At 43.0% G+C, this 21823-nt stretch overlaps 1 protein-coding gene across 1 annotated transcript in view; it reads left to right on the forward strand.

Moving 5' to 3' along the window:
• The window catches only part of kiaa0586 (KIAA0586 ortholog), a 207302-nt gene that overhangs the window by 80077 nt on the left and 105402 nt on the right, over positions 1–21823 (forward strand). The window contains exons 10-13 of the mRNA XM_061232042.1: positions 6457–6673; positions 8415–8459; positions 9515–9628; positions 12217–12479. Coding sequence (XP_061088026.1) covers positions 6457–6673; positions 8415–8459; positions 9515–9628; positions 12217–12479 — 639 coding nt within the window. The remainder of the gene's footprint in view (positions 1–6456; positions 6674–8414; positions 8460–9514; positions 9629–12216; positions 12480–21823) is intronic.

Genomic DNA, 21823 nt, shown 5'->3' on the forward strand with positions numbered 1-21823 from the left:
ACAGTTATTTGGCTTTTTCCATGCTGATAGACAAAAAATGGTTTTTGCATGCTCGTTACCTTATTTTTATATTCTAGTGAAATAGGAAGTGATGGAATGACACAATATAGTGTCACGTTAGATTAACTAAATTTTATTAAATTAAATTATATTATGGTTAGGGAGCCAATAATGGATAATAATAATAATATCACCTATGGATTTCAGAAAAAATTAATTTATTGAAATTAAAAGTATGTAGTTCATGTATAAGTACAGTATGTGCAGCCTTTTTTCATTTTTCATTTTTTATTCAGGGTGCCAATAATTTTTAATATTATTTGCTTTTTTGAATTCTTCATGATCTACCAATAGTGTTAGAAGCCTATTGATTCACTTAAGTCTTTAATTTGATCAGATTTTGTTACCTTTTTTGTGTAATTGTTTACAGTATAGTATAATAAGCACAACATTATTCTTTATGGAATGCTTAGCTATTTCTGACATAATGTGGCTTAAGAGAGTAAATAATCCCTCTGGACATAAAATGCACCTAATTACGAAATGTTATGGGCCTGGTAAAATTCTGGGATTGCAACAGTGGTTGGAATAAAAACCAGCATATACAGGGAGTCCCTAGGAATGAGGTTGGGAACCACTGATATTGTTCCAATATGGTCCTTGATGGAATATTGATTTCATGCACGTACTGTATATAAAAACCCTCTAACTTAGAAATCCCATCATTATAATTGCATTAATCAACAACATTTCTGTAGGCAGCACATAAATCAGCAGAACCAAAACAGAAAACTGTAAATACGTTTACAGATATGTCACAACCAGTAATTTACTTCTGTAATCATGAAATGCAATTGTATCATAGCCCACCATCCAACTTCCTCCATAGAAATCCTCTAACCTGTGATTTAAAGATACCCATAGACTGAGACAGTATAAAATAATGAGTACTCTACAGTTTCATGCACTGGTTCTTGTGTTGTGGGCAGGTTGAGTACCAACCACAACTATTTTTGAGCTCAGGTACTGAAATGCTGAGCTGTTACCACATGTACTGATGTGGTTGAGATACTTTACATGTGGTTGAGTTTTAGCGGGTACTTAAGTAGGTAGCAAGTCCACTGCTTTGAATTCATTTGCCCCAATATGTGCTCTGCTTGGGGCATTAAGCATGTACCAAATTATGTTATTTGCACAACCTGCATCTTTTTTTTCTGTTCTATAACCATTCTATAAGCGCACCATTCTGCACCAACCCAAATTTCATCACAGATCCCTACTTATCCTTATTTAATTTAAAGCCACAATTAAATATTAAATATGCCCATAACATGATGAGCACTAGATTTCCGTACCCATGGCATTTCTCTAAAAATGAAAATATTTGATATGCTACCCTTTAGATTGTAATTTGGCAGGCTACCTTAACCCACAGTCCACTTGATCATGTATTTCATAATTCAGTGGTGTTCATTTGCTGTTACAGACATTTTAGGAGAGGGTTTTAGGGGCACAGCATCAGTTACAGGCCCATTTCACTAAGCATTATGCAAAACCCAACCCCTAAACTCCTCTCAGTCTGTGTGTCACAGAAAGCCCTAAATTCTCAACTTTATAAGCCTTTCACCACATGGCATTACCCTAAAGTGCTACCTAACTGTACTTCATTTGTGATTGTGAGCCGGAGCCTGCAATCTCATGCTACGGTAATCTACTGACTCATGTGACATGTGAACAATGCTGTAACACCACCAGACCAACAGCGCAAAACCCGACTAGTTTCGAAAGGACATCAATCTTGCTACAATGTTTCTTACTGCTGCAGAAATAAAGTAAATGGAGCATAAGCTACACACTCAATAAATGATACCTTATTAACTAGCCTCAAAGTACACACACAAACTCTGAATGCTTAATATGTAATTATATGACGTGTAGTTATATAAGAAGACCATCATAAGTGAATTCAAAAGTTGAATTTTTAAATGAAAATGGAAATGCAAAATGCATTGTTTTGTTATTTCAATATCTTGGTGCGTTCATTATCATGTCTATCTTAACAGGTGCTCCAGGACCTCTAGAATTTTTCAGAATTAGACCACCCGCCATATTTCAAAATGCATGCATAATCATTCATAGGTTTCACCACATGCAGTACCATGGAATGGAATACCATGAAACTTATCTTTAACTGATGTGCCAAATTTGTGGCCATGGGCTATGGGTGCCAGTACACATGGACAATGTACATTTCAGAGAACGTAGCACGGTTACCCAAGGGTGAAATGGAGGTCTGGAGGAGGGTGGAGGTGAGATGGAGGTCTGGAGGAGGGTGGAGGTGAGATGGAGGTCTGGAGGAGAGATGGAAGATGGGGGTGTGTTGGAGTGGTGCAGGTATGCAGGAGGATAGGGATGCGATGGTGGTTTTGGAGTAGGGTGGAAGTGAGATGGAAGTAAATGGTTGGCAGGGTGCTTGGCACACAGGCCGGCCCCTCAGTGGATCCACTCGGACCCAGTCTGGGCAGATGCAGGCTTCTGTGAGACTTTTGCATACTTCTGTGGATTCCACTTAGCAGGAGGAAATCCTGGGCTCATTCCAATTGCTTATTTTTCTCAGCTTTTTTCCTTTCCTTGGTCCTGACCCGGAAATAGACATCTTCCGCCGATTTTTCCTTTGATCAAGAAAACATCAGCGCACCCTTCCTGAAGTTTGTTCCTCCCCCCCAGAAAGCCTGGTATAAGTGATCAACCTGTGGATTCACATCACCCTCTCTGCCACGTATATGCCCTGTTTGTGACTGACAGGGGCAGAGCAGGGGCCTAATTCACATTCTCCATTTCCCTGTCTACTTATTTTTCTCACATCTTTTCCTAGCTTCTGGTTGGCATTTAAATGGTTGGCATTTATATAGCGCCTTTATCCACAATTGATGCTTCTCATTTACCCATTCATACACACACTCACACACCAACACACCAACGGCGATTGGCTGCCATGCAAGGCACCGACCAGATTGTCAGGAGCATTTGGGGATTAGGTGTCTTGCTCAGGGACATTTCGACACAGCCCGGGCAGGGGATCGAACCGGCAACCCTCCGACTGCCAGACGACTGCTCTTACTGCCTGAGCCATGTCGCCGCTTCTCCTGATGAGTGGAACTAGGGACAAGAAAAAGAGAAAAGAATAAGAAACATAAGGGATTGGAATGAGCCCCAGGTCACACTCTCTCATTTTCACTCCCATATTTTCACTTGCTACTGTCCGTATGAACCCCTCTCTTCTCCTTCTTCTCACCATCTCCCCCCCACCCCCCTGTTACTTAGTCACTGAAATATTTTTCTGAACAAAATGACACTGCTGCTGCATCTCATCTACTGCACCCTCGATTGAGACTGTGGTGTGTGGTGTGGGTGTGTGTGGTGTGGATGTGTGTGTGTGTGGTGTGTGTTTGGTGTGTGTGCGTGGGGTGTGTGTGGGGAGTGTGTGTGTGTGTGGTGTGCGTGTGTGGTGTGCGTGCGTGCGTGTGTGTTCAAATTCACTTAAACATGTGAAAGCACCCCAGTTATTCAGTTCTAGTCTTCATAAAAAATGGCAGGAAGAACAAGGGAGGCAATAAACTTTCTGTACCCGGCAAGACAAAACAAAAGACAACCTGAAAACCTGGAGTTTTAAAGTGTCGAAGGCAATTATGAGTTTAATCTCTGAGTGACAGCTTTGACAATGCTCCTTTTCTGAGCCCTCTCTGTGAGGGGAAGGAATGACAGCACGCTGAAAAAGGAGCTGCTGAATCATTTCATAAATGTTGGAGTGATGTAGGTAAATGGAAAATGTATCATTGTGATGTATTGCCCAAAAGGAGATGAGCACTGTAGCCCTGGAGTAGCTGAGTTCAGGATAACACTAGCTGGTCCCTTTCTGGGTTCAGAATGCAGACCAATGTACTTAAAAAATGTGGGTCTCACCAGGTCTCAGGATCTGAACATTTTCTTAGTCTTACAGACCTTGCCTTGACTTCAACAGTTTCATTTATCTTCCATTTTCTCATAATATTTCTGACAATGGAAATAGGCAGTTTGAAAGGTTGAGTGTTCTTGTAGCCTACACTTTCTTGGTGGAAATGAACCATCTTCATTCTGAAATCTGTTTAGAGGAATCCATGGTTGGATACTTTAGAAGTCATGGAGTTACTTCAGAATAAAGCCATGAAATGATATTCATCTGACTCATTGAGGACCTAAAACGTATAACACCTGGGTCTGGGCCTTGCAGCAGTCACTGTTGATGATTTTAAATTAACATTCCAGTGAGTCACTACGCCACTGAAACCATGTTTTTAACCATCATTTATAAACAGTAAAAACTTTTTAAAATAAAAACATGTTTCACTTTGTAACATTTACAGTTCAGGTTTGTTTCTGTTCACCAAGCTATATTAATTATAAAAGGCTTTTTGACCAGGGGTGCCCAAATTTTTGCATGTGACTATGCTTTACATTATAGAATGAGATGTTACATCAACCCCAAGCAAAGGAGGAGCTTAGTACAGATCTTACAGGGGCCCCAATGCATGGTAGCTTTTACACTACACATGTTAGTTTGTACTGGATAAATCCTCTCTGTCCACACCTCTGTATCAGGGATGCATGAACCCAAAAACGCACGCTAAGCCAAAAGGGTGACGTCATGAGATCGTCAATCAGCGACAGGCTGTGCAAAGCATTTCTACTGCTGCCAAGTGGCTTTAACTGACCAACCAGCTGTTTATACAAACTGCTGCCACAGTTTCACAAGTCTGCTAGAAAATACCAGTTTTCCTCATCATTTGCATTTATCTCCATTAAAAAAATGTTTTAGGTTGTCCTTATGCTCATCGGAGTTGCATAATGGTTTGTGAAATGGTCCTATAACTCATGCTGGGATACTAAAGTTGGGTGAGCTACAACCTCAACTGCTTCCGTAAAATATCCAGCTGTATTGATGGATTCAATGCTGTACTTTGGGGAATTACTGCTCTTTTGAACTTTGCACTTGCTACTGCAGTACCCCGATCTTTGCACTTGCTACTGTAGTACCCTGATCTTTGCACTTGCGTTTGCACTGCAAATGGCTGTGGGTAATTTGCTAAATGGCTGAGAAGTTAAAGGCATCAGCGTTCTCTTCCTGGTATTGATATCTAAGATGTCCGCAAAGAGCAGTATTGGAGGTGAGTCAGGTAAGTCCCTCACCCTGTCCCCAGGGCCCAATTCCCCCTCCGGCGCCTGTGGTCTGCTCTCTATGTTAGCATTTAGCAACACCATCCGATAATTATACAAAAATGTTCATATTACGTGGGAAATCGTTTGAAAGTCGCAGTTTCACCCTAAACTATGCATATTTCTATGAAAACACAAAAAATCTGCTTGTGGACCTAAAGGTGAGATGTGTCTCTTGCAGTGGTATCCTAAGCTTTGGTGATGTGCTGTGACTAAACCGTCTTTCCTGCTGAAACGTGTTTGGTAGCTTGCCTAGGTGTGAGTCATGTGGGTACTGTAACTGTGTTTACAAACCACTCTGCTCTTCTTTCGTCCAAGATCCAAGACTGATGACACCCTCCTAGTTAGGCACCAGAATTGCTGTGGCATCTGCCCTGCTGAGAGTTTCCTCAGCCAGTTCTAGAGGACTTTGTGTTTCTCTTTCTAACCACCCTGATCTTTCATGCCCAGTATTATGCCAAAATGCACGTGTACTCCAAGTAGAGATGTGGGCTCCAATCCCTTATTTCTTCTCTTTTTTTTCTTTTCTTGCCCCTAGCTCCACCAATTAAATTAATTTAAGGTGTTTTAACCATCTGGATATTTCCATTTGAAGTGTAATGTGATCGTGAAAATGGCTATATTTCACGCATGACACTGGGTGGATGTCCCGCTATATTGCCTCGCTCTGTTGAACTGTACAACTTGATGTTCAGCCCCAGAATATTCCCTTCGTGAAAACTAAAACTAGCAGCGCTAGATACGGCAGTGAAATTCCTACCCCATTTTGTGTGTATTGTTAGCAGTTGCTAAGCTAATATAATGGGAGTACTGTGAATGATGCACAGTGCTCTGTGCCGAACCTGCAGTTCTGCAAGTGAAGGTGACATGGTGTGTGTGAAATGACAGCTGTGCGGACAGGAACTGAGTGTGAGGGAGCGTTACCTACATCCCCACATCAGTATGCAGGTCGTCTCCCCACATTGATCTTCACCCCCACCCCCTCCTACTCATCCTCCTACTCTCTATCCTTCTGCCTCTCTTCTGCTCTTATCCCTCTACTTGTCTCTCTGTTTCTCCTTCTCCATTCCCCTCTCTCTCACTCTTACCCTTCTCTGTGTCCCTTTGTTTTTCCTCTCTTTACTTCATCCTCCCTTCCTCTCCTCTGCTCTCTCCATTCTTACCCCCCCCCCCCCCCCCGCCCCATACCTCCCCTCTCTCCAGTGGCAGTGAGCTGCGGCAGCCGTTCCCTTCAAGCGGCTCCTGTGTCAGAGCTCCAGAGCAGGCCAGCACAGCCACGAGGAAGCCCAGCAGCGAGCACCCTGGCCTGGGCCGTGCGCTGCGAGAGTCCCCCTCCGTCTCCGGCTCGGCCATGGAGAAGGCCACAGGCATGCTGCAGGACCTGGGTCGGCTCAAGCAGGAGATGCAGACCCTGCTGCAGGTGGGCTGGGCCGAAGTGTGCACGCACGCACGCACGCAGAAATGCATTAGCTTTCAAGTCATTTCAGTTTTTTAACCTCTTTCTGCAAGCCTCCTAGTGACCATGGTGTAATGAGTCTGCTCAACTTCACCGTACACACACCGTGGCCCGGGAGGTCTCCTCTCTCCCTAAGTCAGCCGATGTCATTTTCAGAATTGGGCTTGAGGAAGCACTAATCTAATTGGGCCATACCCCCAGATGAAATCGAGCCAAAACACGACAGCGGCTTGTTTTCCAGTGACGAGAGAGCAATTCCCAATCGTTTCCTTCCCTCTCCCTCCCTTAATAAATTACAGACACCCCCTTCCCCCACCGAATGCTGAGCTGCCCTGCTTCCATCTGTTGAAGTGGAGTGTGGTCCTGTCGACAGGGCATTGGGTTTCGGAGCACGCCTCCACTGCTAAAAAATTCCATCAGCCCGGAATAATGGAGCACAAGGCAAATGACACATTAACATATAATTGCGGGTGCGAGGATGGGGCTGGACTCCGGCCCCTCTCCCTACGCTCAACGAGTGCCTGTAACCTGGGCTTAGAGAGACTATCACTCATCTCAACACTGTACAAATAAAACGGCCCTTTGCGTCCGACGCTAATTTGCTGAACGTGTTTCCAGACCCGCGTTTCATCGCCACATGCGATTGCTTATTTTTAATCCTAAAAACGTGCTCGCGTTCTCTGCCTGAAACATGCGGATTGAGTGGACTTGGCAGGACATAGACATGGCGTTTAGCAGTAGTGTCGCTTTTTTCATTTGTCAGGAATCTGTCAAATTCAGAGGCGCATTTTGTGAAAGTGGGCTGGCTGTGTTGAGAGGGAAGAGCACAGAGAAGGACATGGACGTGTGCTGCTGATAGCCAATTCACCATTCACCATTCACTACTTCACCCTATACTTTAGATCCCATTGTACAAAAAGCTACAGTTGTACTTCAGTTGTGTTCATGTGAGAATAAAACTATCTATAGCAGAGCTGCCCAAGCTTGTTCTTGGAGAAGTTTTCATTTCAACCCTAATTTGGTATACCTGTTTCTACAAATTAGCACCGCATGAGATTTCTAGCTTTTGAATGAGTTGTGCTCTGTTAGACTTGGAGTAAAAACCTACAAGGACTGTAGATCTGCAGGAACCGGGTTAGACAGCCCTGACATGCATTCAAGACGGTTAACGTTAGCTAACGTTCACCAACATACTCAGGCTTTGTCTCAGAAGAACATGAAAGTTAATGCTTGTGATCAAGTGCATTCCACACTCAAGTACAAAAACGGGCAAGTACATCGAATTCAGCAGAAGTTCTGTAGTGTAGTTGTAGTGTAGTGTAGGGAGGACCGTAAATTCAGCTTCAGAGCACACTCTCCGTTCTCAGGAGTCCGTTTTCAGAAGCTATGCAACCAACTATACAGGAACGTAAGCTATCCAGCTAAAAATACGATGCTGCAGCTAGTGAGGGCATACAACTTGGTGGTGTAGTGACTCACTGGAACGTTCATTAAAAATCATTCAACAGTGACTGCTGCAAACATACTGCAGTTCCCGGCGAACATTCGGCATCTTGAACACACGTCAGGTCGACAGTAATGAAGTGTTTTCTTCAATGCAGCGTGCCTCTCATTGCGACTTGCTGGTTGGTCAGATGCGCATAAGGGTGTGTGTAAGCCGTGTGTGTGTGTCCTTATCTGAGCGCTGTCCTTCCTCTCTCTGCAGGAGGGCCGGCAGTATCCTCCGCCCTGCCTGGGTGCTCACTGCAAGGTGGGTGAGCCACAGCCACAGTCACGTCCCTGTGAAAACCACACAATGAGGGGCCTGTTTGCTCTCCTCTCGCAAGACAAACGCAACCACGGAAATTAGTGCTTTAGCCTCCCTCCTATTGCGCCGTAGTCAATCTGTCCATAATTAAAAATGTTCAGTTTCTTAATTATGCCCATAATTAATATTTCCTGGTTATCTGTCCTGGGTGACTTTAACGGTGGTCTGACGTAGCTCCACGGAGCTTGACTGATGCGCACGCCTTTTCCCGCCTCTGGGACATTATGGGGGAGACGTAAATTTATGCCGGGATTATATAAAGAGCATAATTCCTCTTTAGTGCATCATCCACAATTTACATTTCTCAGGATTCTGCTGTGCTTTTGCATGTCCTTAGCCAGACAGTGCTTTGGTTAAAGGGACACCTCTGCATGCAGAGTCTGTAGAGGAGTGCTGGTTCTGAACCCCAACCTGTGTTGCTGCTACTGTACACAGCCAAATCCGTACATATGTACAGGGGGAATAGGCTAGAGATAAGTATTCCATAAGTATTCCATTCTCAGCAAACTGCCTAAAAATTTAAAATTGCATTGGTTTCTGTAAATATTATCAGGGTTCTCTTCGTTTTGATATTATTTTTAAAACTGGATGATAATTAAAGACAGCACATCTCTCAGCTGCGATTTAATTATAATATTGTTGCACATTTGTTGAATGCTCATTTAAGCAGGATGAATGCTTTGTTCCACAACCTAGTAGGCTTTGTGCCATTTTGTGACAGACGTTGCTCATTATATATTCCACAAGTTATTTGTTTCCGCATAATTGGGTGAGAAATCATTTTTAATAAAACAGAAAAGAGTACTTCATAGAGACAGTATTTCTAATCCCGACTGTTGAGTGTTCCTGATCCAGTCTGCTTTCTATTTGAGTTTGTGTTTTCATAAAGCCAGTGGATAACTCCTTTGGTCTTTTTTTATAAAAATTGAGTTTTCTGTTTGCGTCCACCTGTCCTGCTTCGGTTTGAATGAAAAGACTGCCGTTGTGTGTGATCTCAGACGGGGTCTGTGTTCCCTGGACGTGTCCTGCCTGTCGATGCGCTCATGAACGAGGGCGGCGAGCCAGCCGCCCTGCCCCCTCCTCCTCCTCCTCCTCCTCCTCACGTCTCCACGGTGAGTTCCCATGGCAACCTCCGCCTCCGCAGTGCTAGGATTTACTTGATCCTCAGCAGACAACAGGCTGTGTGTACAGCATATGCAAGCCCACCCTTATCTGTAGGAGAAAGCCAACCATTTCATCTCCGTAATTGGTTATTTACATTGTGCGGATAAATCAACACCTTTGCTTTGTGGCTTTTTATGCATATCAAGGGAAGGCAGCAGGTCTGAAAACACCGCGGTTGCTTGCTAAATATAGCCTACCTGTTCCTAACTAGCTCTCTCAAACAGTAGAACAGTAACATTGAAAAATATAACTGCAAGTGGTAATTACGGGGTCCAAGCACCATGCGGCATGCAATATGTGTCTTTTCAAGCTGAAAACCCAGAGACTAGTTAACGAAAGTAGGTTTTGCAAAAATCCAAAATGGCAGAAAAACTAAATGGCTGCCTATGTTGGTTCTTGAGGGATGGTCTTTGAATGGATCTCTATGAGAATTTGGGGGTGGGACTAGATTTGTGTTACTCCAGGCTGCCATTTGTCCCTCTCGCCCGACAAAGTCCCCAGCAGGCTTTATAAATATGGAGGAATGTCCATAATGCATCATCACTGTGAGAACAGTTATAATGTTTCACAGCAGTCCAAGCAGCCATAGTGCATTATAGCAGTGAGCAGCCGTAGTGCATTATAGCAGTGAGCAGCTGTAGTGCATTATAGCAGTGAGCAGCCATAGTAGCAGTCATCGTGCATTATAGCAGTGAGCAGTCATCATGGATTATAGCAGTGAGCAGTCATCATGGATTATAGCAGTGAGCTGTCATCATGGATTATAGCAGTGAGCTGTCATCATGGATTATAGCAGTGAGCAGTCATCGTGCATTATAGCAGTGAGCAGCCATAGTGCATTATAGCTGTGAGCAGTCATCATGGATTATAGCAGTGAGCTGTCATCGTGCATTATAGCAGTGAGCAGCTATAGCACATTGTACATCATACTGCAGCCATAGTGCATAGCTATGATGTTGTAATGCTGACAGGTGCAAGCATGTGAGGCAGCCAATTAGATAAATGTCATTGTGACTAACGAGCATATCCAAACTTAAATTAAATTTTTAAAGAAATTTTTAGTATTTGTATTCACTTTTTCTTTTAATACCCTCTTTTCATATTTTAATTACAATTAATTGTAAATGTATTTTGTAAATTGTAGTAAAAATAACCCCCAAAAAACTCTGTTCTCGAGTTCCCATTTTTAAAGAAGAATGCAATGCGTTCTTAATGGGTATTTGTTGCAGAGATGTGTCAAGGGCATGGAGTCGCAGAGGAGGAGGGGGGTGATGCAAGCGTCTGCGATGGATTTATATTCCGGGGGTGGGTGGTGGAGAAAAGCAGCCAAGGTCTCCTGGCTACAGGGCTGCCAGAGCCCAGAAGAAAGGAAGGCCTCGTGATTGATAAAACAAAGAGTGCATGGAACGGGAGGGAGAGCTATATTGAGATAGATTACCACTGAGCCGGGCTGATCCTGCATTGTCGCCTCCATCAGCGCCCCTCTGCTAAATTGGAGCGGAAAGGGACAAGATGGATCGCACGCTCTTGCTCACTGGCCTGTAGCGACAGCAGAAGCGGGAGTCTAATATGTTAATCATATTATTTAGCCTGCAGACGACCACGCCCTTTAGAGACTAAGAAAACCGAGAAGCGAGTCATGGGCGCTCCATTTCCGTTTTCACTTTTCACTCCTCTGGCAGGTTATTTACTTAATTTCATTACTTTTGAGTTTGTTTACTTTCTGAAATCGGTTGGAATGATGATAATGTTTTCTGATAATGTTTTCTGCATTAGCTTGTCGTAGTAGGAGGCTTCGTTTTGAAAGGTGCTGTGTGTGAATATTTGACATCATGGAGGAATCCTGCAGAACAGGAGCGTCACTGTTATCCTGCAGATTACAGAATGCTCTGTGTCCTCATGAGCAACCACTCACACCTGGGTCAATTCATTATTTGAAAACGCTAACCTTCAGACACCATTCAATTTCTTTCAGATTGCTTCCAGTTTTCAGATACAAATTTTTCAGCAATATTCAGCACAAAGTTTTCTTCAGTACAGTTGTAATAATGTTTAATAATGTGTGTCATTGAAAAGTGTGTTCAAGTGTGTCTAAGTTTTACCAACATCTATGCAAGTATTTCAAATATCTATCAAATATTATATTTCAAATATCAAGTATCTATCCAGAAACTAACAGACAAATTATAATTACCAAAATATATATGTGATACAATTAATGGATTTTGGTGTCCTGTTTGAAAAACTTGGTTTTTACTTTCTGGTCTTCTACTTTGCCAGATTGCCATATCCTTTCTCATCATGTAATACTTTAATACATACAACACAGGGCACCAAAAACAGCTCAGGGCTCTAAAATTAGCGTGTGCCTGGCAAAAAGGATGTTGTTTAGTTATTGTCCGTTTATAGTGTGAGCAATTCCACTAGATCGAAGTAAAGACTGGTTTAAGTCATGCATAGGTGCTTTCGCTCACCACAGGAGCCTGTAGTAGAACGTCTCACAGTGGCAGTGACTAGACGGCCATTTGCTTTTTAGGGTCCTCCTGCCCAAGGTGAAGAGCGTGTCCGTGGCAACCTGGCTCGGCCTCAGGCCCCTAAGCCTCGGGCCCCCCAGCCTCGGGCCCCCCAACCCGCCCCGCTGAACAACCAGCCCCCACCGTCCATGTTCGAGGATGCAGGGAAGGCCCTACGCCGAGTCCAGCGCCACAAGAGGGTCCTGGAGGAGAATCTGGAGGCCATTTTGAGGGCGAAGGATGGTGAAGCTCTGCACTGTCAGCTGGAGGCGCTGTGTTCCAATGGGTATGTTTCCAGAAGATACCATGAAACAACGCTCAAAGAATCCCAAATGCCCATGTGAGATGTTTACAGTGACATGCTTTACGACTAGCACAGCACAATGAGACTTGATCAGAAACTAACACACATGCTACTCCATCAGTCTGATTCTGCTATGATATTAGTCAGGCAAAGTATTCTCCAACGCAACTATCATAGTGTATTATGCCATGTGATTGGCAGTTATTTTACTGCCCTTTAGCATGATGGCCCGCTAACTTTATGCCTCTGGAAGCGGCACAAGAATCATGTTCTGTGTAATTTGGTCAGGTCTGAGACATATAAGTGGAAAACTGTTTAGAACTTGCTGGAAACAAAGTTAGCGCTCCGATTTCTAGTCTGTGTGGGTTTAATGTTGGCACAAAAATCCGTCTCCTCATGAACACCATTTTTTGTGGCTGTGGCTAATGCGTTTCGGTTTGAAACCTTCATCAGAGCATCAAACCGAAAACTACAAGCAAATGTTTTACATACTAGTGGCAATAATAATTTGTGAAATGAATGTGCCTCCAGTGTAGCAGGTCTTTCAGCCATATTGTTACAGTCGGTGTTTTGTCTTTGTCTCATGTCTCCCCATGTGTCGAATGGTTAAGTCATTGTGTCATTTGGACGATATTTTAACATTTTGTGCACCATTCAGGATCAGTTTGCATCACTATGAAACACCGTTCAAAGAATCCAGAAGGCTCCAGACTATCAGTCACACTGTGCCTGGACCTGGCTGAGACCTCATAACCATATAAGAGTACTGCTTTTTCCCTCCTGCACGTTCTCCGAATCCAATTTGTACAACATGACGACACAAAACTGCACTTCCTTAGCTTCAAAACACAAGCCCATAGACAGACATCACAGCCACTTTGTCCATCTTGTATTATTTCGTTTTTTCTTTTGCAGTCTGTGGTTGAAGGACGTATGTACCAGTGTTCATTTCTGTTTTATTTGGTTAAGACCATTCCTTTCAGGTAAGCTTGCCTCCACAGCTTGAGTGCATTTCACCATTCTGACTTTGACTCAAGCGAAGCATCCACTATTATTTGTAAGTAAGGGATTGTGTGTTTGAATAACTGTTACTGTATTGGATTCACAAGCACTTGGCCAGTCAGCATCCAGGATCAAAACACCCCGTTTTATGAATGCGTATGTGTAGCGGTATGTTCATACACGCATAACCCCAGCAGTTATATAAAACATGCGTGATCCTCTGTGCGTGAGCAGACTGCAGACAGCGGCGGACCGGGCTCTCTCCCACAGTGTGGCGGGAGGACGGAGTGTGTTTGTGGGAAATCGATATTGCGGCAGGTCTGGTCTCCTTGCGCAGGTGACAGTAATCTCCCAGTGAGCTGGCTTGAGCCCCTCCTCAGAGTGCATCCGTGGCTCTGAGGAACGCTGGCGAACTGCTAATGAGGCAGATTAGCGGGAAGGCTGCCGGCTCTCCCTGGCATGGGCGAACACTGCTGTTTTAACCCATTATGGACTGAGGCGCCCTGGAGAAAACCCAGAGCAAGGCCAAGGAAGCACACTGCATTCAACCGTCATGTGTCTTGAAAAACAGTCATATGATCAAATACAACGCTGGCGTCACATCCGTCTGTGAAGGGAGATGTAACACGCAGGTTGCATCCGTCTGTTAAGGGAGATGTAATGCCCTGGTCACATCCATCTGTTAAGGGAGATTTAACACGCAGGTCACATCCGTCTGTTAAGGGAGATGTAATGCCCTGGTCACATCCATCTATTAAGGGAGATGTAACATGCAGGTCGCATCCGTCTGTTAAGGGAGATGTAATGCCCTGGTCACATCCATCTGTTAAGGGAGATGTAACATGCAGGTCGCATCCGTCTGTTAAGGGAGATGTAATGCCCAGGTCGCATCTGCCCATAAGGGGTTAAACGTGCCTATGGTAGCTCTCAGAAGAGAGCTGAACAAGAGGCTGACTGGCCCCATCTCCGTGGGCTGTCTGTGTGGTTTACGACCTTGCTGGGATTGAGAGTGGTGAAACCCCCGGTCCTCGAGTTTAAAGGATAATATGGGAACTGTTTGAAGGGTCTCGTGTTTCTTCTCGTTGAAGACTCCTTGCTGGCTCCGTCTGCTTTACTCTCAAATGCGTTTATATATTTTTGCATAGGAGGGCGAGAACAACGACCAAACACCATCTACATCGGGCAACAATAGAACTTCGTTCTGCAATTTCAGTCGAGTGGCACTCGGTCTCTGAACTATAGACTGGCCTATACTCTCAGTGGCTGTTTGAACGTGTTGAGTCTGGGCCCCTCTGCATCTCCCCAGCTTTAAGGTGTCTCACTGCTGGTCATCTTCAGCTGTCTTTGGTTGCCATTTGGAGAAATAGTTTGGGTGTTACCCGGGGTCGGTGGCGCTGGTCATGGCTTCAAATTGAGATATTTCTATGAATTTCTGAAATATTCCTCTGCCCAGGCTACCTCGAAGGCGAAAAATTAAACATTAAAGCAGTCTACCAACCAAGCAACCTGTCTGGAGAATCTGTGTCTTCTACAGTAAAGCAGGCTGGTTTTAATGCATCCTACTATACATTAAAGCAGGCTGGGTTTAATGCGTCTTGCTCTACATTAAAGCAGGCTGGTTTTAATGCATCCTACTATACATTAAAGCAAGCTGGGTTTAATGCATCCTACTCTACATTAAAGCAGGCTGGGTTTAATGCATCCTACTCTACATTAAAGCAGGCTAGGTTTAATGCGTCCTACTCTACATTAAAGCAGGCTGGGTTTAATGCGTCCTACTCTACATTAAAGCAGGCTGGGTTTAATGCATCCTACTCTACATTAAAGCAGGCTGGGTTTAATGCATCCTACTCTACATTAAAGCAGGCTGGGTTTAATGCATCCTACTCTACATTAAAGCAGACTGGTAATCTTAATGTTATGCTGGTGAGGATTTGAAGGTAATGGCAGGGAGTGAAACACGAGTCATTAGAGATGTACTCCATCAACAGTGCTGAGACGTGTGATGTTTCTGCTTTCCGATGGAGAGTCTATGCTTTCAGATGGCAAATGGCTTATACAGCAGGCTCCATTTCAGACTCCTTCCTCTCGCCTGTTTGAGAGCACAGGGAGTAAGTGCGCACTGCAGAACTCCAGCTGCAGCATTAGCCCTGGTGAAGCCATGCTGCAGCCCTTTATCTCCGTGGTAGCTGCTGCAGGACAGGCGAAGTGCCCCTCAGTGCGGGCATGGAGTCCCCAGCGCCTGTATATCATGGCGCGTCCCATTAGAACAGCTCACTGCGCCGCAGTAAAGAGACGCTCCTGGTCCCTGGCGTTGCCGTAACTGTTAACACGGAGAGCTGACCACTGGAGGGGGAATTGGGCTCTGGGCAGGGTTAGGGACTTAAAAAAAAAAACCTATGTCACTGCTCTTTGCGAACATTGATTTGATTCGATTAGATTCAACTTTATTGTCATTGCCTTCTAAGGCAAAGAAATGTGTCCTCTGCATTTAACCCATCCTAGTTACTTCGGAGTACAAAGGGGCAATTTAGACTCTCCAATTAACCTAACCTGTGTCTTTGGACTGCGGGAACAAACTGGAGTACCTGGAGGAAGCCCACGCAAACACGGGAAGAACATGCAAACTCCACACAGAACAGCTCGGGTGGGGCTCAAACCCAGGACCTTTTTGCTGTGAGGCAGCGGCGCTGCCCATTGCACCACCGTGTTTGGGCGTTTTAGATATTAAACCAGGAAAGGAATGCTGATGCGTGTGAGCATTTAATAACAAATTACGATCTCCTCATGTCCTTTCTGTCCTTACGCTGTCCGTTCAGCCCGTCGCTAAGCATTAGACAAATGCTGTTTTTTGGGGCAGGCGGGGAGGAAAACCATCTCCATTAAATGCTCTTGTCCAGAAAAGAAAGCGGGGAGGAAGAGGCTGAGATTCAGTGTCAGGTCCGATTTCAGGCTGTGATTGAGAGCCAGCCTCAGAGCAGACTGCAGGCTGCGGAGGGCTTAACCAGACGCAGCAATCACTTTGATTGGCACCTGTCGGAGGCAGCTCGTACCTGGCTGTGGACAACTCTCCATTGAACCCAATAAATTCGATGCGAGATGTCAGCTAGCAGGTGAAGGCCCTGCCACGTTCAATTGGAGGTTGACAGCCCCACTTTAGCCTGCCGGGGTAAATGCCTAGCAAGCAGCCCACTTTCAAATTTTTGAAAGTGGATCATTCCCTATCAATTAATTAGAAGTCACAATGAAAGTTCACTCTTGTCACTTTTGGCAAAGATGCATGACTCTGTGCAAGTGATGTCTCAATTTTTTTTAAATATTATATTATTTGACAAATTTTTTTATGTAAATCGTTAAAGCCATTCTCTTGAAACTTTGTAATACAGGCCCAAAAAGCATTTGTTGATTACACAGAAAATACTAATTCTAATGTAAGTCCATGGTTGTCACATGAGCACTTATTGTTAGTAGCATAAGGCTTCACTAATTCTGATATCAGCTACTCACCGATGCTAATTAATTATGATGTTTAGCTTCTGTGAGCTTGTTTAGCTTGTGATTCATATACTTTAACTCTAACATATGATTTGACTTGAATAAATTAATGACATTGTAATAATTACGAGGTTTATCTCCCCCCCCCCACCCCCCCTTACTTTAATAGATTGGTTCAAGTTGACTAAGTTGTCCAAACATTCTTAAATTCGTAATTCTTGAATTCACTAAATTCTCTTTCCATGGGTTTATTGAAATGCATATATGGGAGTCTGACTTGTGCCGAATGTTGAGAAAGAAGTGTTTGTGTCTGGATATAATCAGTGGGTTTGTTGATGTGCTGGCTGAGTGCTCTATTTATAAACCATTATATGGGTGAAGCTAGCTGTCAGACATGACTTCTTATTGCCAGACTTGCCAGAAAGCATTCCTATTTTAGTCCCATGTTGAGTGTGTTTTTGGGCTTGGTTACAACTTCATGGAATGGGAGAGGTTTATATCAGGAAACAATATGACTACAAGACAATATAAAGCAGACAAAATCAGTTTTAACATAAGTTCAGATAATTTATTTTAATTTGATCAATTTAATAAATTTAAATAAAATCACATTGGCTATTAGTCATGTTTTAAAGGAGTAACATGGTGGTTGAATGTGACACTTGCCAGTAGTCTTTAAGCAACAACAAAAGAAATGTGCATAATTTTTTATTTTTTATCATTCAGTAATTTAAATGTATTTTATTTAGGCCTAAATTTCCAACTATAAAAATTCACCCAAACTGTCTGGGTGTGGTAATGAGAACTGTCAATTAACTATGACAGACTGTGCTCCCACTTTTTACACATTGTTTGTTACCATAGCTACCTCCAAGATACGTGCTCATCTTGGGAGACTGAATTTTTACAAGCTAGCTAACTTAGTATATCAACTATCAATAGCTATTACGCTGACTTATCCAGTCATAATTTTTGCTAGCTAGCCAAGTTAAGATAAAAGCACAACTATAACCTCCTTATGAAGGCAAACTAGCTAGCTAACGTTATCATTAACATCACCTTATGAAAGCAAATTAGTTAGCCAACTAACGGTAGCTAGCCAGTGAAATGAATATAACCAGAAATAGTCTAATAGTTCTTAAAAGGCTCTCTAATTTAAGTGAACCTTACAGTGAAATATTTGCACTGTCTTACCTGGAGGCCAGCGGCGCAAACTATGGGTCACGAGTTATAGGGGAGGGATAAGGGGAGTGGTTATCCTTGAGTGACACGCTACGAGGAGAAGATTCTCAACTGAATACAAATTTGATGATAAATTTAAAATGCTTACTTCTCCAAAACTAAATTATGGACGAAGTTAATACATTCATCATGTTTCTTCAATGCTCTCTTGTGCAAGTGTGACCAACCACCCTTACTCCTTTAATCCTTACTTGTGCCAAATTATTTAAGATAAGATATACTTTATTGAACCCTGTGGGTTAATTGGTCCTCTGCATTTGACCCATCCGAGTTACCTAGGAGCAGTTCATACTGAATGAACATGAACATGTTTGCTAATTTTATAATATCACAGCATACAGTTAAGTCTTTAAAAGCCCAGTTTGTTTTTAAACATATTATGCTCATTATATTGGGGGTTCATGAAACACCACTCCCATCACTACCTGAGTCAGTGTCAGTGACTGACCATCAAACCATTACCTGCCGTAATGTCAGTGACTGACCATCAAACCATTACCTGCCGTAATGTCAGTGACTGACCATCAAACCCTGACCCACTCAGCTGTCTGACTGAATCACTGTACATCCCTGGCCTTCCCTGTGTTTAATTTACCTCAGAAAAAAAATTGAAGCTCCTTTGAATGAATTATGGCTCATCCTTGATGGAACAACCCTTTACGCACTCTGAGTGGTTCTCATTTCAACAGCGGAGGAGGGAACCCAAGGCTGGTCCTCATAGCAGATTGAAACAGAACCACAATTCACGGTCATGTTGCCAAGCGCACTCCATGCAAATTTGTACAAAGCAGGGAGGCAAGATGACGAGGAGAAGGCTTGAGCCACGTCCAAACAAAGACCTTCCCATGGTGACAAGCATCGTGTGCCAGCTGATTGCTGTGAATGCTACGCTCTTGTTCCTCGGTGCAGTGATAAGGGCATTAGGCAGAATGCTATAAGCATTGGCTCATCTGTAATGAGAAATTTGTGGCTCTAAACATTTAACTGCAATTTTTTTTTCTCTACGCTGCCAAACCTGAAAACTGGTGGATCCAGGTGCCTATGAATATTCATAGGCAGCAAGAGCCCTTTTCATTTGACTTATCTGAATAATGCGGTATGTTTAATATCATAATTCTACTGGCAATAATTCTGAGCCTGAATGAGGTATGGGTGTGTTCATGAGTATGATTGAGTGACCATCTCTGAAACTTAAGTAGCAACTTGGACTCCTTAGAAATCACAGAAGTATTTACACTGCTGTGTGGGTAGGTTTAGATTATATCCAGAGCATAGTATCAGTGCTATTGATGAAGTGGCAGCCCACATGCTCAGGAAGATGTGAGTTTTATAGCGGTAAAATTGATTGCTTACTCGGATCGTATAGATCTGCTGACCTTAATCTGTATACATTTGTGTGGCGTAGCTGTTTTTCTTGATATGCTGATTTCATTTTAATCACAGTAAACAAATTATTGGCTACTTGTTCATCTCTCGAAGCTAACATATTTCTCCCTGTAAACAACCCTGAATATCTGAAAATGTCTGCACATTTTAGAGCGTAATTTTAAGAAGGAGCCTACCGAAGGCACCCTCATTCCCTCCACATCTAATGACTGGCAGCTATACTTAAAGGCTATTGAAGGCGTTTCACAGGAAATGCTTTTCAGACCTGTAGCGTTCAAAGGCGCTGAGTGCTTTGATGCCTGGCTTTGTTGCTAGGACTGCACATGGCAGATTTTCGCCTCTAACAGGCACACCGTCTGGTGAGTGTTGTTTGGCTGTGACACAGCTCCTGAGCTATGAATGCTAGCCAGAGCCCTTCCCTGTCACCACACTCTTTCATTCTGTCTTTTTGGTTCACTCTGGTCACTTTTATAAACCCCTTTTACATTTTACTTGTGGAGTAGCCTGAGTGGGTTTAGCTGCTGTGTGTGAATGCAGGCTGCGTTCGGAAATGCTCATTCATTCACTCCCTCCCTATACACTACATAAGGAAATCTATAGAGAGCACTGGATAGGGATTCAGTGGTCAAAAAATACTTTTTTTTCTTTCTACTAATGCTTTAACGATAATCATGTCTTTTTCAGGATTTAATTATGCATATAAAGAAGAACCAAACTATACATCTAAAAATATATATTTTAGTAAGTTCTAATTATATTTATTATATTTATTATTAGTAAATAATATTTATTTATTTAATATTTTTTAAGATGTTCAGCACTCAATTATCAATTAAATCGCTGAATTATTGGATAGTCTGCAGTAAACTGGTAGAATCAACCAACAAGTCAAACAAACTCTATATCAGATCTTAAGATTAAATGCATGAATTTAGAAGCTGACAATTATAATAATGAATGAAAATCATACATTCTTTATTGAATGTAGGCTCACTACTTCTAATTTACAAAACAGGAGACATTAGACAAGACATTAAATTGCAAAGAAACAGATGAGCCAGACCTTGCCATAGTATTACCCCTTCTACTTCTAAGTAAATAAGCTGGAAAACTTTGTTTGAATCTGGAACTTCTTCTAACAGTAGTGTAGATATCAACTGAATTCCAGGTTCAACAATCATTATCGATGGTGAATTCGTATGTTACAACATTCAACACTGTATGTTGAATGTTACGGATTGCATTCAGACTCAAAGCATGGAAAGAGAACTCCTGGCAGGGCCCTGACACCCCATAAATACCCATGTATTCCGGTGTCCCTTCAGTTCAGTAGGGACATAGACCGCAGGCTTAGAGTAGCGTATCTCTGACTTTGATGTTAGGACAGCAGCGTTCTTAGAACAATATTATAGCATGTTCCTCTATTTAAGGCCATAATCTACACATAAAGTTCTGTGATCCCATATTTGTTTGGTCCTGTTTGCCAAAGTTGTGTTTGGTATAGAAGTGATTTTCCTACAATGAGTACACTTGTTGAAGTGTGTGGTGTAGTTCTTCTTGGTGGGGAAACAGCAGTTGAAAACTCTATGTTTATCTTTTGGCAGATTAGAGTGGGGAAAATGCAGGTTGTGGTGATGTTCTGATTCCCCACCCGTTTCACTTGAACGGTTCCACTAATGAAAGTGGGTCTGCCTAGTCTCGGTATTGTGGCCTTTCCAGACACCTTAAGATGTGCCGCCTGCCACCTGTAGATAAAGAACAACCTCAGAATAAACTCTGAAACCCCTTTGCCAAAATGGTACAACAACGTTGGCCCGCCGTCTGACCCGAAGAAAGTTGTTGAGAATAGAAAGATTTCTGGATGTAGTTTTAACTTGCTCAATAGGGGGAGAAACAACCATATGCAGAAATCTTTCTGTTCTTTCAGAACAAAAAAGAATAGCAAGATAGAGAGTTTGAAAAAGAATCAGAGAGAGAGTGGTTCATTATATTCAAATGTTATAAATTGCTTTGTTTCTACAGTGGCGATTCCTTTGCTGAGAGCATCATAAAGAGTAAGATTTGATTGAGTGGTTGCTCCATTGTAAGTAGCACTGTTGTTTGGGCGACAGTCGAAATTTTATCCCACTTGTAACACCAGTTCCTCGCAGGGCCATTTGCTTAGGCAAGCTGAACACAGTTTTAAATTGTCTTGCGAATGC

Source organism: Conger conger, chromosome 1 (assembly GCF_963514075.1).
Source record: "Conger conger chromosome 1, fConCon1.1, whole genome shotgun sequence".
In the NCBI taxonomy this organism is placed as follows: Eukaryota; Metazoa; Chordata; class Actinopteri; order Anguilliformes; family Congridae; genus Conger; species Conger conger.